This window comes from Alosa pseudoharengus, unplaced genomic scaffold (assembly GCF_046254945.1).
Source record: "Alosa pseudoharengus isolate Yale_2024_CS ecotype anadromous, Long Island Sound unplaced genomic scaffold, YU_APseudo_1.1 YU_APseudo_1.1_scf_15, whole genome shotgun sequence".
Lineage (NCBI taxonomy): Eukaryota > Metazoa > Chordata > Actinopteri > Clupeiformes > Clupeidae > Alosa > Alosa pseudoharengus.
In genome coordinates this window covers 36,586,878-36,603,875 of record NW_027468620.1, presented here as the reverse complement: position 1 = coordinate 36,603,875, position 16,998 = coordinate 36,586,878, and the positions used below count along the sequence as shown (strand labels likewise).

Sequence of the window (16,998 nt, the reverse complement as noted above, 5' to 3'; positions counted from 1 at the left end):
TCCACACAATAACACACACGCGCACACACACACACACACGCTAACCTGATTACGTGCGCACACACACACACACACACACACACGCTAACCTGATTACGTGCGCACACATTACAAACACTCTAGTCTACCATAGTCTCTCTCATCTACACAAACACACACACACACACACACACACACACCCTGATCACATGCGCTGTATGTCCACAGTACCACTGATGCCAACCTTGGGTTAGCAACACAACTGGTTGGCGTGGCATCACTGGCATGGTGCATGTAGTGATTGGCACAGTGCCACAGTGCTGTACTCAGCTGCTCTTTCCCTTTAGAGCCCCCAGGCCTCAGCTACAGCAGGCTTCATCTATCAACTATACAGCACACACACACACACACACACACACATCCTTGGCACACACACACAGTGCTGTACTCAGCTGCCTTGTCCCCTGAGAGCCTCCAGGCCTCTGTCAGCTACAGCAGGCTTCATCTATCAACTATACAGCACACACACACACATCCTTGGCACACACACACACACACACACACACACACACACACACAGTGCTGTACTCCGCTGCTCTGTCCAGACTTCTGTCAGCTACAGCAGGCGCAGGAAGCCAGACCAAGAGGAAAGACCCTTGAGAGGAGATGAATTTAAAGACGTCACACTGATGTGTGTGTCGTTTATACTCATGAGACTTTAGGTGGGTGTGTGTGTGGTGTGTGTACATGTGTGTGTGTCATTTATACTCATGAGAGTTTAGGTGGGTGTGTGTGTGTGTGTGTGTGTGGTTTTTACTCATGAAAGTTTAGGTGTGTGTGTGTGTACATGTGTGTGTGGTTTCTACTCATGAGAGTTTAGGTGTTTACATCCTTTAAGCATCTGGGCCACAGTCCCACCTGCCCTCCTCTGTAGCCAAATGGATCTGAATTCAAGTTATTTACACTTACATGATTTTGTGTGTGTGTGTGTGTGTGTGTGTGTGTGTGTGCGGCTTTCAAGCCTTTGTGGATTACAGCAGGTTTATAAAACAAGAATGAGATGATGAATTTAAAGACTTGACACGTGTGTGTGTGTGTGTGTGTGGCCAATGAGGTCATGTTTTCTATGTATTTGTACTTGCTTGTGTGATCAAGAGCACAAGCTAGCAGATAGCGGCGTCCATATTGGATTCCTTCATGAATTCCACTTATTATTATTATTATTATTATTATGGGATGCAATGGATGGTCTGGACACATACACATGATGGTATTTAAGTCTGAAAGAGCTCCTTTAAACACAACACACACGCCATGGATGGACTACTCAAGGGCCATCTGTACTGTGCGTTGTATTGAAGTGAGGTCTTAATAAATAAATGGGAGAATAAACTCTCAATTCTACTCCAGAACAGTGTGTTGTGGTTTTGTATTATGCTGAGCTACAGAGTCTGTCTAATATGTTCACACTCACGTTATTAGATGCTGAGCTACAGAGTCTCTCTAATATGTTCACGCTCACGTTATTAGACGGGATCACAGGAAAAAACATTTATGCAGTAACTTATAACCTCATTATTCAATTCTGGTGCTCTCGATGCTCATGGCTCCTGGTATATTTGGATAAAAAGCTAAATAAGATGTCAATGAATAACTAAATGAGACGTCAGCTTTCAGAATCACTTTTTCCTTTTATTAGAAGTCACAATCTCTTTTTAGAAGCAGCATGATTGAAATGTTTGTGTGTGTTTGGTCCTAGTATTGTGTTCATCTGTGTGTGAGTGAGTGTGTGTGCCACCTGAGATTTGAATAAGGGAGCTGGTATAGTTTTGATCTTCATATTAATGAGAATTATGTAAGTGTGTGTGTGATATACCAGAGATGACAGAAGTGTGTTAGACCACAGTGAATTTGAAGCGAGTGGTGTGTGAATATTCCTCTTCAGGCCTCAACAGGGCATCAGGAAAACGTGGCTGCAGAGAGATAGTTACACAGTGTTAAAGAAACACACACACACACACACAGTTGCACACTGTTAAAGAAACATACAAAGTTGCACAGCATTAAAGAAACACACACACACAGTTACACATCATTAAAGAAACACAGTTGAACATCAAAGAAACTTCCCCACACACACTTGCACATCGTTATAGAAACACACACACAGTTGCACACCATTGAAGAAGGAATCCGTGGTAGCTGTCACGTCACACACAACACAACACAATAAGTTCCAGCAACATGTTAGAGGGCACAATCTCACACAGTCATGGGGCTCTGCAATATTACCCACTGTGGAAGCACAGACAGTAAAATAAATGGACACAGCCATTTAGGATTTCAATAGAGAAGCCAATTTGAAGCCCTATTGTACGGCGCATCCTCAGTGTCAGTTGCGTGAGAACACTGACACAGGCCTGAACACAGTGAGCCGTCTGGTAGCTGCACTAAGACCATCTTCGTTGACCTCTCCTGCTCTCCGTGACTTGTAGTCATAGACAGTACAGAAATGGACACAGCCACACACAGAGACAAGTGAAGCCAATTTGAATCCGTTTCCTGTTGGTGAACTGATGTAGTGCGCATCCTCGGTGTCAGTTGAGTGAGAAATATGTGACGTTAAGCAACGGACTAAACACAGTAAGTCGTCTGGTAGCAGTGCAAAGACAATTGATAACGTGTAGAGTGATCCGAGTTTGATAACGTGTAGAGTGATCCGAGTTTGATAACGTGTAGAGTGATCCGAGTTTGATAACGTGTAGAGTGATCCGAGTTTGATAATGTGTAGAGTCATCCGAGTTTGATAACGTGTAGAGTGATCCGAGTTTGATAATGTGTAGAGTCATCCGAGTGCAGCTTTTGGTGGTGAAATTTGTTCCCATGAAGTGCCCACCCAACAAAACATCACTTCATTGTTTTTTTCCTCAATGCTTTCCTAAATAGCTTACCAGTGGTCTTTCCCTTAGACTGCCTTCCAGTTTCTTATTTAGAGAATACGGTTATTTCGCTCATGTGCGACTGAAAGTCGCATGCTCAAGACATCAATTTAGCAATGATTTTTAAAAAAAAGTTTACAACAGAGCTGTGAAGTGAGATACGAGGTTATGACACACAATAATGCATTTCTCTGGAATCAGAAATGGTTCATATAAAGGCTTGAAACGCTTCAGATGTAAAGTTATTCACCGTTAAAGTGACTCCAAAATGAATGGGGGTCAATGGAATGCTAACTCCAGGTGAAGCTTATTAGCTTCAGGGCCTCCCATAGGGGGTACGCTTTCCAAACGTTCGCTTACCTCCTTATATGGAAGTAGCGTTGAGCTTATCTGATTCCATAATTCTTTTAAAGACTTCTGAATGGTGGTAGACCTATATGAAATCATGACAATGGTGGTTCATGAGATTTTTGATTGACAGGTCACCTGGTTGACTGCGTCAGGCCAGTTCTGGGTCTCCAGGCAGAAGGCGCTGTGTTTGGGGTAGCAGGCTCCACCTTTCCCCTTCAGGCTTCCATCCAGGAAGTTGGAGGTGTAGAACTGGACTCCTGGTTGGGTGGTGCTCACCTCCAGAACCCGCCCACTCTCAGGGTGCACCACCCTGCCAAAGAGGACAGACTGTAACTCCAGAAGTCCGGTCTCTGTGTATGTGTGTGTGTGTGCGTGTGTGTGCGTGTCTCTGTCTGTGTATCACTGTGTATCTGTGAGTGAAGGTGTGTATCTACCTGGCACAGGGATGCTCCTCGCATGGTTGTGTGTGTGTGTGTGTGTCTCTCTGTCTGTGTGTATCACTGTGTTTCTGTGAGTGAAGGTGTGTATCTACCTGGCGCAGGGACGCTCCTCACATGGTTGTGTGTGTGTGTGTGTGTGTGTGTGTGTGTCTCTACGTCTCTACCTGGCGCAGGGACGCTCCTCACATGGTTGCGCTGGCTCCCACAGACAGAAGTTGTGGTCAAATCCAGGACCAGGAAGTTCCTTCAATCGGGAGCCAATCAGAACTGGTGCTCTGAGGTCAAACGGCGTGTTTTCCACCGACTTCACCTCTCCTGCATGAGAGGAAACAGGAAAACTGCTGTAGAAACACTCACAAGAAAGAGGTGTGTGTGAGTGTGTGTGTGTGTGTGTGTGTGTGTGTGTGTGTGTGAGTGAACAAAGGAACTTGTAACATTCACTGAACATGCAAAGTCAAATACAACTCACTAGTCTGACTTCAGTCCTAATGAATGTCAACATAATGGTCCAGAAGCCAAAAAGTTCTTCTGACACAATGTTTCCCACAGAATTGAATTCTACTGTACTTGTGGGGGTAGGTTTGCAGAATTAACTTTTTAACAAATTAGCGCAGCGGGGTTATGATGCTAACCAGATTTAAGCACAATTTAGCCAGTTGTCTTCTATGCCTTGCAGGATTGTTAATGTTTACTTTAAATGTGCATGTAGGTCCGTTGAGAGACAGAGAGACAAGGAGAGGATGTGCAAAGGTGCACATAGCTCTACAATGAAAGAATTCCATCCAATTTTAATAGTACAACATGGTAAATCATTGTGTGGTGGTCAATGTTGATATTGTGGTGGGCCGCCACAAAAGAGTCAATGTATGGGAAACACTGTGACAGCTTCAGTTCTCCCACCATCAACTTTTATCTGAGCTGAGGGTCCCACCAGTCTATTCTCAGCATTACCACTAGGGGGAGCTGTTGAGTCTTTGTTCTGGGCTTAGTGGGGAAGTCCCTCAGCCCTTGAACCTGTTGGCTCAGCAGTATCAGATGGCTAAAGTCATTAGCTAGCGCAAGGTGTCGACAACACTAACATCATGGGTTCATTTGGGAACACACGTGGCCACTGATGAAATTGTGGCCTATATCTGGACTGCAAGTGGGTATGAATAGGAGTGTCTGATCTGCTGAATGGAGAAATGCCAATGCCTCAAATCTCCTAGATATGAGAGGGAATCTCTCATGCCAATGCCTCGTGTCTCCTAGATATGAGAGGGAATCTCTCATGCCAATGCCTCAAGTCTCCTAGATATGAGAGGGAATCTCTCATGCCAATGCCTCAAGTCTCCTAGATATGAGAGGGAATCTCTCATGCCAATGCCTCAAGTCTCCTAGATATGAGAGGGAATCTCTCATGCCTGAAGGAATGCGACACAGTGGAGGTGGATAGATGCCGTACGTACCTGTTGGGATCAATGTGTCATCAACGGGCAGGTAAGCCTGGGCTGACATAGTCACCTCATGGTCATAAATATCATCTTTGCCCTGCACAGAGATAACTGACATCATAATGTGTGTGTGTGTGTGTGTGTGTGTATGCAGAAGTGTTTATACGTTTATTTAATTGAATTGTATCACACCCAGGTACATGTAGATATTTATGCTTGTGTATGCATATACTGTATATTTTAGTATGCTTGATGCTGAGTGACTTATGGATTTGAGTGCTCGGTTTTTATGGATGTTCTGTTGAGTTTTACCTGTACTCCATCGACAGTGTTCTGTTTTGATGTGTTATGCTAACTGGCCAGGGGTGCATTTCCCAAAACCAGAGTTGCTAACCTGTTGGTTGGCAATGGGAAATTGCATTGCAATCAACAAAGTTGCTAACTTAGTTAGCGCCCCAGAGTGGTTGGTGAGGTTGACAGGTGTCGTTTTGTGTGTGTGGGCTATAGTCTTACCTGTCCTCCCAGGTTAAAGTAAGAGTGGTTGGTGAGGTTGACAGGTGTTGTTTTGTCTGTGTGGGCGCTGTAATGGACTCTTAGAGTGTGTTTGTCCAAGGAATAGGTGACAGACACACGCAGGTTTCCAGGGTAACCTTCGTCTCCATCAGGGCTGCAGTGGCTGAATTTGACTCCGTTCTGCACGATTTCGCTCGTCCACAATGCCTACAACACACACACACACACACACACACACACACACACACACACACACACACACACACACACACACACACACACACACACACACACACTTCTTCAGGCCTCCACAGAGTGTAAGAGTGTAATTTCACTCTCCCTTTATCTGTGTATGTTCATGTATGTGTGAGTACCTTGTTAAATCCCCATCCTATCAGGGTGTGTGTGAGAGAGAGAGAACCTTGTTAAATCCCCAGGGCCAGGTTTCCCGAAAGCAGCCTAAGAGCATCGTAAAGTCCCTCTTACAAACTTCTTAAGATTTGCAGCCTGTCGTAAATCCCTCATACGAACTTTTTAAGATTTGCAGCCTGTCGTAAAGTCCCTCTTACGAACTTCTTAAGATTTGCCGACTGTTTCCCGAAACCATCGTAGCTTAAGAGTGTCGTGAAAACACTCGTAGATCTACGAGTGATCCAGAGTTCTCATTACTGGCTAAGAGCGTCATAACAGGTAGGCCTACTTCTCACTGAGGTCACCAGCAGGACAGAGGCCTACAGGGGAATTACAACTAAGAATATAATTATCCAACTTACGTTCCAATTATTTATTGTATTTACTTGTGATGAATCAGATTTTAGCGTGCAAAATAGCATACATTTAATGGCCATAATAATGTGATTAAAAGCGGACAAAAATGAAATTAAGTTATGAAACAAGATGTTGCCAGAATAGTGTAGTGGCACCTTGTAGGTTCTAAATGTTCTGTACCACCTTTTGAAGTCAGTCTACAACCAGTATTTGAAACGCGAGCAGACCAAAAATCTTCTTTTGAAATGTTTACTTATAAAACACAAGTTATACATAAGCATGGCAAGCACGGTCAAAAAACTGTATTGCTTCCAACGTCTCTGACTTCTAAACTAAAACTAAAACTAATTACGTCCAATCAATTACGCTATGACGTACTGCTGTCTAATTGGAAGCTCAAAATACTGCAATGTTATCAGACCTAAACATTACTAAAGTATGCATTTTAAACTATTATATTCTTATACATTTTCATGAAATACCTTTTACCATTTTAACTGTTTTTAAACTAAATTATAATTCAAAATAAACTAGTCCCTATTTGGCTCTTACATTACCCGGCCCCTAATTGGTTAGGCAGGAAGACTAAGCAATTATAAACTTAAACACTGAGAGCCAAACAATTTCTAAACGTCCATAAACTATCAACTTGTTTCTTCTCTCTTCTATTCTTCTGACGTTGCCTCTTCCAACAAGCACAGTTTGTTTACAGGCCTTTCCAGAATGCTGGTCTTGGTCTTTATCTTCACTCTTCGTACTGTTCCACTGGAGTCCGGCAATGTTTCAACTACCTTTCCCATGAGCCAAGAGTTCCGTGGGGAAGAACCATCCACTAGTAGCACAACATCTCCAGTTGTGAAGTTTCTTCTTGGCTTTAGCCATTTCTGGCGCTCCTGAAGAAGTGGAAGATATTCCCGCGTCCATCTAGTCCAAAATAAATCCACAAGATATTGAACTTGCTTCCATCTCTTTCTTGTGTACATGTCGTCTTTGCTGAAAATCCCTGGAGGCATGTTGGGTTGAGATTTCAGCAGCAATAAGTGATTGGGTGTTAGAGGCTCTACATCGTTCACATCATCTGAGACAGTTGTAAGCGGCCTGCCGTTGATGATGCTTTCGACCTCACACATTATTGTCAGAAGACAATCATCGCTCACTGCTTGCTCTTTCAAAACGGAGTTGAGGATTCTTCGCACCGTCCGAATTTGTCTTTCCCAAACCCCGCCTTGGTGGGAAGCAGCTGGGCTGTTGAATATCCACTTTATTCCCTTTGGCTGCAAGGCTCTTTCAATCCTGTCATTATCCAGCTGTTGAATGGCTTGTCTCAACTCTCTTTCAGCGGCCACAAAGTTTGTGCCGTTGTCAGACCGCATGATGGTGACTTGACCTCTCCTGCACATAAAACGACGAATCGCATTAATGCAGGAATCTGTGTCGAGGCTATCTGCAACTTCGATGTGCACCGCTCTGAGAGTGAGACAAGTGAACATCACGCCGTACCTTTTGACTGTACCCCGGCCCCGCTTGACATCAAACGGCCCGAAGAAATCCACGCCGGTATTTGTGAAAGGAGGCTTATCTGGCAAGAGCCGATCTTCAGGCAGGTTTGCCATCTTTTGTTCACCAACCTTTCCATTAATCCTGCGGCACACTGTACATTTATTGATTATCTTTCGAATTGCAGAATTGGCTTGTGGGATCCAGTACCTGCATCTCAGTTGTGCCAAGACATAACTGCGTCCACAGTGTCCTGTTCTTTGGTGTATGTCTCTCACAATCAGTGTAGCAACTCTGCTGTGCTTCGAAAGAATTATTGGATGCTTAGCATTTTCTGGCATGGCAGACTTATTGAGTCTTCCGCCAACCCTTAACATGCCATCTTGAAGAATCGGATCCAATCTGAACAGCTGACTGCTGCGACTGAGCTGTTTTCCTTTCTTTAGTACTTTGATTTCTTCTCCAAACTGTTGTCTTTGACTGAATTGGATTATTTCCGATTCTGCGGCAACCAGATCGTCCAAGGTAAGTGATTTCTTTTCTGTTGCTCTTAATTTCTTCATTTGTAGTTCTAACTTTGATCTTTCCTTTTCAGGGTCCGTTTCAGTTTGTCTGATCATTTTTTATATTTCCTTTCTTTCCTCTTTCAGTTTCCATAGAGTTTCCTTCACCTTTAAAATCCAGGCCACTGATCTTTTTAGTTTATGCCAGTCCGAGTAATAGTTGATCAGCTTGTTAATTGGCTCCACATTTTCTTCAACCTTGATAATGTTGACTGTAGCTCCATTCTTGACTTCCGGATCATTTGGAAGGCTTTCTTTCCTTCGTACAGGCTGTTCCGGCCAGTCACATTCATTGTTCAGCAAGAAGTCCGGTCCACTGATCCATGTTCCTCCTTGCACCAAACTCTTCGCTTTCAGGCCCCTGCTGGCTTGATCTGCAGGATTTTCCGTTGTTCTGATGTACTTCCATTGCGATGGCTTGGTTGCTTCTCGGATCAACGAGATTCGATTCGCAACGAAGGTTTTGAAACGAGCTGTTTCACTGTCAATGTATCTGAGCACTGTAATGCTGTCTGTCCAGAAAACAGATCGTTGCAGTGGAACTTGAAGCTCTTGATGTAACATCTTGTCTATTTTAACAGCGACAACTGCTGCGGTCAACTCAAGTCTGGGGATTGTGACCAGTTTGAGTGGGGCCACTCTCGATTTCCCCATGAGGAAAGCACAATGCTTCTCACCTTGGCTATTCTCTAGCAACAGATAAGACACAGTCCCATACGCGTACTCTGAAGCATCTGAAAAATGATGTAACTGTGCTGCTGCAGTGCATCCAAAATCTGTAGGCTTCAAACACCTGCTCACATGGAATGTAGAGAGATGACTGACATCTTCGAACCATCTTTTCCAATCTTCAGTGTGTTTTTCGCCAATGTTCTCGTCCCATCCGTATTGTTCTTTACAGAGATCTTTCAGCAGGAGTTTAGCGGGCAAGATGACCGGAGCCAGAAAGCCAAGGGGGTCGTAGATGGAATTCACGACTGATAAAATGCCTCTTCTGGTCATCGGTTTGTCTTGCAGCTTCATACTGTAGGTGAAAGTATCAGTCTCTGTATCCCACTGTACACCGAGGGTCCTCTCAACTGGCAAAGCATCATGTCTTATATCCAAGTCTTTCACTTCACTGGCTCTATGTACTTCAGGGATTGACATTAACACCTTCCTGCTATTGCTCATCCACTTTGTTAAAACAAAGCCTCCGCTGGCACACAGGTTACGAAGATCTCTAGCCAAGGTCACCGCATCATCTTCTACAGCTACACTCTTCAGACAGTCATCTACGTAGAAGTTGTGCAGGACTGTATGGACAGCTTCTGGAGATGCATCAACCTTGTGATCTTCAGCAGTTCTTTTCAGTGCGTATGAGGCAACACTTGGTGAGGAAGTGGCTCCGAAGAGGTGCACGGTCATTCGGAATTCCTCCATAGGCTCGTTCAACTTGCCGTTGGGCCACCAAAGAAAACGGAGTAGGTCTGCATCACGTTCCGGCACCTTGACCTGATAAAACATCGACTCGATGTCTGCCATTATAGCTATCGGGTCCTCACGAAATCTTAAAAGGACACCAACTAACGTGTTGGTTAGGTCGGGTCCTTGGAGCAGCTCACTATTCAGAGACCTATCCTGAAACGAAGCTGTGCAGTCGAAGACCACCCGCAGCTTTCTTTTCTTTGGGTGATACACCCCGTGATGTGGTATGTAAAACACCCTGTTGTCGTCACGTTTAAGCTGGTGGACTGGAACTTGTACAGCGTAGCCTTTGCCAATGATGGTCTCCATAAAGCCCTTGTACTCTTTGAAGAATTCAGGATTCTTCTTAAACTTCCTCAGCAAACAGGCTATGCGCTGTTCCGCCACACAACGGTTATTAGGCATTTGGAGCTTCTCATTCCTGAGTGGCAATCCAATGCTGTAATGCCCGTTCTCAAAAATTGTCGTTCTCTGCACAGACTGCAGAAACAGTTTGTCTTCATGAGACATCTCATCTTGGTCATCGTAGTTACGCTCTGGAAAATCGGTGTTATACTGTTGGACCAGTAGCTTCTCAATCTCCATCACAGAGATTCTGTTTACTGAAACATTAGGCCTGTCATTCATTGCATCATCCAGTTCCTTTCTTACGGGCCCATTCACAACCCAGCCAATGGCAGTCTTCACGGCATAAGGGCCTCCATCCTCAGCATTAATGACATGCCATGGCTCCATTGCTCTTGAACAGTTAGCTCCAATAAGCAGCCCTACATCCGCTTTGATCTCTGGCAAGCGTACTTCATGTAGATAACGCCACCTTTGGATATCTGACTGTTTAGGTATGTTCTCAGTATGAACAGGTATGTTGCTATGAGTGAACACCTTTGGTAGCTCAATGAATTTGGTGTCTTCCAGCCCGCACACTTCCAGGTCTGATATGACGAAACTGTTCATGAGCTTCTGTTCTCCAGGTTTGTCTTGACCCATGGTGCTAAGAAGTATTCGTGTTGGTTTCCCTTTAATGTTCAATTTCCTTTGCAGGTCTTCTGTACAGAACGTTGCTGTGCTTCCCGGGTCGAGAAAGGCGTATGTTTCAATACACTTGTCACTCTTTTTCGACTTGATCTTTACCGGTACTATTGACAGCACACATTCCGCTTCTCCGGCCCCCGTGAGGCCACAGGACTCTTGCAGAATAGAAACTTGAGCACATGATACTTCGCTTCCATGACGACCATCTTTCTTTTCAGGTGAGACAAAACTTGCTTCTTTTATTATGTGCAGAATATCTGGATGCTTTAAAGCACATTCTTTACACTCAATTCTTCTTTTGCAGAATTTGCTCAGATGACCCGGAACTAAGCATCCAAAACATAAGCCCTTTAGTTTTAAGAAATCCACACGCACTTTATGTGGTTGCTCTTTGATTTTGCTACATGAAGCAAGAGTGTGAGACTGCTGACAGTACAAACATGGCTTCTCAAAGGCACTCACAGTTTTACCTGAGTTCGCTGGCTTAAGATGCATTTCTTGAGGCCCTTTGTTTTCGGCGGAAACATTGGTCGCGAAACTGCTTCCACGGACCTCTTTCCTCCCATGATGCTTTTCCTTTAGGTCAGTCTTTCCACTTGGGGTTGAGCGGCTGTCTGAGATATTACCAAAGAGAGGATCCGTTGCTATTTTAGCTTGGCGGTCTATGTAGCTCACCAAATCAGCAAACTTTGCTCTCCTTCCTCTTCGCTCTTTCATACCGTAAGCTTCAGCACGCCAACGTTCCTTCATTTTGTACGGTAGCTTAGACACCACTGTCCGTAGGTTGGTTGGGTTGTCCATCTCCTCTAAGAATTCAATGTCTTCCATAGTATTGCGACATCCAATCAAAAACATTGCATAGGCGCTCAATGCCTTCCCATCATCAGACTTCACTTGAGGCCACTTGAGTGCTTTGTCAATGTATGCGCTGGCGATCCGTAATTCATCCCCATAGTGCTTGTGAAGTAGTCGCTTCGCCTCGCAGTAGCCTCTGCTAGGTGTCATATGAGCACAGCTGCGAACAAGCTCTTGAGGCTCACCAGCCGTAAATTGTTCCAGGAAGTACAATTTATCTTGATCATTGGTGGTTTTCTGCTCTATTGCGTGCTCAAACGCCCTAATGAAGGATTTGTATTGTAGCGCATCACCCTTGAATACAGGAATGTCTTTTGTTGGTAGCTGAGATAGCTGTTGTTGTTTTACAAGTAACTCAGTGATTACATTCTGTTTTTGCATAACTGCTAGTATGTTGTCACCTCTGTTAGCTTGAGCATTGGGCACGTAATTGGGCACTGGTTGAGACTGTAGTTGTATTCGGGAGTGCCTCATTTGTGGTTGAACATGAATATTAGTATTAGCTTGTTGTGGGAGCATAAGGCTAATTCTTTCCTTCTTCACGTTTTCACTTTGTGGCCTTTGCACTGCCGCGTAGCTACTCAAACAATCTTCATATCTTTCATATTCTTTAAGCACCCTTAATTTGGCTTTGCTCTCAGCTAACGCAGTTTCCAGCTCTAACTCTTCCTTTTCAGCTTTGATTCTAGCTGTTTCAAACTCAAGCTGTTGCATTTTCTTTAGCGCTGCAGCACGTTCGAGCAAGGCTGCATGTTCCGCTTCCTGTCTAGCTCTTGTTGATGATACTCGTGACGCAACTGAGGTGCGACTTACTTGTGATCCACATGGGCGAGCATGTGCAGCATCACTGACCCCTAGGCCTACCTGTGAAACGCTGTCATTTGGTTTAACAGTTTCTTGCAGATAATCAACCACATTATTTTCTTGATGCAGTACATTTTCCACTGGCTGTATAGGTTCGTGCTTAGTTGCAATCCAATTTTTAGTTGTTTTCATAAATTCAGTAATAGTTGCCATTCTAGGTTCAAACCAGTGCTCTTGATCAATTGTTTTTTCATCTTCAGTCAAATGATTTGCAACTTCGTTGTTGAGACGGTTAAACTCATTTAGAGACATTGCAAAATCATTGTCCATCATATTTTTCACCTGATGTATATTTTGAGCATCACTCATCATTGTCTCTAGCTCTTTTATTTTGCTTGTCAGAGTTCCTAACGTTCGTCTCCTCAATGCAATGCACTTCTGCAATCTCTCCTCTAACGCCTTCTCTGTCAGCTTACGTGACCTTCCCTGTTCCATTGTATCCTCGATACATCTATGTTCATCTTCCTCAGCCATCTTATAACTTGCAGAGTTAATGCTCTAGTTGTATGCAAACGTTTAAAACACTTTCTTTAAAGGCACTTGTCTTAATAAACCGAGTGCAAAACAACTTCTTAAAGATCGCCAAAACTCCACACTGACTGAATCCAAGCTTGCTATCAGCATACGTTTTGCAGGGAGAAGTTCAAAGCTTGCAATTTCTTACAAGGAGCAGATACAATTTACTTTCGTTTTCTTCCGAACTCACTAGTTATCTTCGTGCTTCTGTATCACGTCTTTCCTTGCATAATTCACATAGATAAAAAGTAGTTTTCTATACCGTATCTTGGAGAATGCCTTGCCAGATCAACCGTTTCAGTGCTAGCTTCTTTGGGTAAGTTCTTGTCCTTTCCTCGTCGAGTAGCAAGCTAGCCACGTTCTCCACGTTATCCAGGCATCCAGCGTAGCTTCACTTAGCTAGTTTTTTGACTAAATGTAGTGGCACCTTGTAGGTTCTAAATGTTCTGTACCACCTTTTGAAGTCAGTCTACAACCAGTATTTGAAACGCGAGCAGACCAAAAATCTTCTTTTGAAATGTTTACTTATAAAACACAAGTTATACATAAGCATGGCAAGCACGGTCAAAAAACTGTATTGCTTCCAACGTCTCTGACTTCTAAACTAAAACTAAAACTAATTACGTCCAATCAATTACGCTATGACGTACTGCTGTCTAATTGGAAGCTCAAAATACTGCAATGTTATCAGACCTAAACATTACTAAAGTATGCATTTTAAACTATTATATTCTTATACATTTTCATGAAATACCTTTTACCATTTTAACTGTTTTTAAACTAAATTATAATTCAAAATAAACTAGTCCCTATTTGGCTCTTACAAATAGTTTGCCATTATCTTTGTCTAAGTGTAGGCTACCTTTTATTAGGCCTATGTGTAGGCTATCTTCTATTAGGCCTGTGAGTAGGCTATCTTCTATTAGGCCTATGTGTAGGCTATCTTCTATTAGGCCTATGAGGTAAAAGCAGAGAAAAGAACATGTGGTCTGTGCTGCGTCAAAATCTAAGCCTATGTTATTTAAGCCTATGTTATTTAAAGGTTGTATCAGCGATTGCAGGCCCAAAAAAGGCCCAAACATAAATGATCACTTTCATCTAATCTGTCCTAACGATCCGCTAGCTGCCCACCCCATAAGCAGGCCGTCAAAAAAAACGCGTCTCTGTAGGCAGCCTAGGCTCTGAGATCTGCACACAAAAACAATTGCTAACAACAAGTGTTGCCAACCACTCAAAGGCAAAATAAAGTGTTCCAACCAATAACCGACGAGATGCAGCCGTGGCCTACTGGTTAGCGCCTTGGACTTGTAACCGGAGGGTTGCCGGTTCGAACCCCGACCAGTAGGAACTTGAGCAAGGCACCTAACCCCTCACTGCTCCCCGAGCGCCGCTGTAGCAAGCAGTTCACTGCGTCTGGATTAGTGTGTACTTCACCTGTGTGTTCACTGTGTGCTGAGTGTGTTTCACTATTTCACGGATTGGGATAAATGCAGAGACCACATTTCCCTCACGGGATCAAAAGAGTATAAAAAAAAATAAAAAAACAGATGCGTGTTCAAGAGAGGTTCAATTGCACGGGAGGGAGGGGAAGGGAGTAGCGAGCTAGCTCTTTGTTTTGTTTGAACATCAACAGAAGTGACGTACCCCGCCATCGCTGATACAACCTTTAAGCCTACACATTTCCTCACTTCCTTACTCAACCTCTTCCTTATCTTCAAATGTCTTCTTAAGTGACACCCGAAACATTATTGCACAGACAGCACACACAGTAGGCCTAGGACTCTCACAAGTAGCAAAGAACTGGCATGACCGAAGTAAACTATAGCCTAAGCCTAATGTTGCCTGTTATGCCTATACGGTGTGTGTGTGTGTGTGTGTGAGTGAGTGAGTGAGTGAGTGATTGAGTGAGTACCTTGTTAAATCCTCATGCCTATAAGGTGTGTGTGTGTGTGTGTGTGTGAGTGTGTGTGAGTGTGAGTGAGTGAGTACCTTGTTAAATCCCTGTAGGCCCCCATGGAGAGCGTTAGGCCCATTGTTCACAGCGAGTTTGTATTGCTGTCCGTCTATGGAGAAGCGGCCTTTGGCAATCCGGTTCGCAACCCGGCCCACCACTGCACCAAAATAGCGTGGGTTTGACACGTAACCTGTAAATTACACACATCAGAGCTCATAAAAATCACACACACACAAACATGACAAAAACCCACTTCTTGATACAGCTATGGATTAAAATAGTAAAGTAAATTCTATAATTAGGGCTCCTGGTGCATTACTGAAGACTGGAGAGACACAAAAGACCTAAGAGACAACAGATCAGCTGATCACACTGTCTAGGGAACCAGTGTCTTCCTGTCACGGGTGTGTAGAACAAGGGGCGAGCTAAATGGTTGAGAAAAGAACCTTCCTGGTTGTGCAGAAGAAATCGTCTTGTTGCATTCGTTGTCAAACAACATAATAACAACAGCCAAAGAATGACCACAAAAAAGAAAAAGCTGTATTACTGCAGAGACAGTCAACCATACTCACTTTCTAAATCATCAAAACCAAGCACAACATCCTCGAAGTGGCCCTGCCGATCGGGGGTCTTTATTGCCGTTATGATACAACCCAGAGAGATGACCTCCACACAGAGACTGTCTGTGCTCAAAGTCCACTTTTCTACGGAACCCAGTTCGGGGACGACTCCGAACACCTCTTTCTTTACCTCTGTCATGATCACACGCGCAGCTTCCTCACCGCTGAATGAGCTAGATAAAACCAACCATCTGCTCCAACCTATAACGAACACTGACTATAGATCTGACTGTGTCACTACTTTAACTGGACTAATTTATTTGTCATATGGCTACAGCTACATCTGCACCACCTGCACCGAGTGCATGACTGCGCGTGATGTCGACATCATCAGTATGCGACAAAATGTGTTGTAGTTTTTCGATAGCGTTGATTGTAGCCAAGGCCTGCAGTTTTTCCTCATTTGTTTTACTCACTTTTTATATATTAATAACTGTTTTTTTAGATATTGTGCAGATTATACTACTAATTATTGTATTGTACCCTAAAATAGTTCAATAATGGGCCTATACATTACCCTTAGTATGGTCGGCGTTTCGTCTGTTTTATTTTCGGTGGTGTATAACTGCAATCTTTACACAACTGAATAGTTTTAGACACGGTGTGATGATTTTATGTCACTTTATGTCACGTCGGGTTTTCCTGTGGTGATAGGCCAACTGTACAGTGACGTGGGAATAAAGCCATGGAAATCTCTTAGATGTGTCTATTGTCAACTAGCTAAACTCGCTGTTTTCAGTTTTGCCTTCGATAACTAGTTTCACATGAAGTCACACGGAGTTCTCTTCCTTCTCCAGTTCCAATAGGATCGTATCATTTCATGGGTTCATTTTGTTGATGGCTGGCCGCGGGGCACTGCATGTGGATGCAGCCGAGACCACGGCACAAGCGAGCCAAGGCCTGCAGTTTTTCCTCCTTTGTTTTACTCACTTTTGATATATAACTGTTTTTTTAGATATTGTGCAGATTATACTACTAATTATTGTGCTGTACCCTAAAATAGTTCAATAATGGGCCTATTGATAGATAAGCGTCAGCATGGTACACTTGACCTGTTGGAAATAGGTGTGTGTGGATAGGTGTGTGTGGATGGGTAAAGCCTATGAATGTGTGAGACTATAAATAGTACAGCTCCAGATTAGCGAATCCTCTGAGGGTCCTTCCGCTGGCTGCCACTTTATTATTTTTAGTAACTGGGTTTCCTCTC

The 16,998-nt window shown here is 43.7% G+C and overlaps 2 protein-coding genes across 2 annotated transcripts in view; one reads left to right on the top strand and one right to left on the bottom strand.

The window, feature by feature from the left end:
* The window catches only part of dhx57 (DEAH (Asp-Glu-Ala-Asp/His) box polypeptide 57), a 23,442-nt gene extending 22,059 nt beyond the window's left edge, over nucleotides 1-1,383 (top strand). The window contains exon 24 of the mRNA XM_076286339.1: nucleotides 1-1,383. This exon is cut by the window's left edge and continues 132 nt beyond it. Within this exon, the coding sequence (XP_076142454.1) occupies nucleotides 1-12 (12 nt within the window). The 3' untranslated portion in view covers nucleotides 13-1,383.
* Nucleotides 1,384-1,650: 267 nt separating this feature from the next.
* galm (galactose mutarotase) lies at nucleotides 1,651-16,114 on the bottom strand. Its single transcript, XM_076286338.1, has 7 exons — nucleotides 15,744-16,114; nucleotides 15,207-15,361; nucleotides 5,656-5,862; nucleotides 5,158-5,239; nucleotides 3,874-4,024; nucleotides 3,405-3,579; nucleotides 1,651-1,952 (listed from the first exon to the last, which is right to left on the bottom strand). The coding sequence occupies exons 1-7, from the start codon at nucleotides 15,928-15,930 to the stop codon at nucleotides 1,875-1,877; spliced, it is 1,035 nt and encodes a 344-aa protein (XP_076142453.1). The 5' UTR covers nucleotides 15,931-16,114; the 3' UTR covers nucleotides 1,651-1,874.
* Between the last annotated feature and the right edge of the window lie 884 nt (nucleotides 16,115-16,998).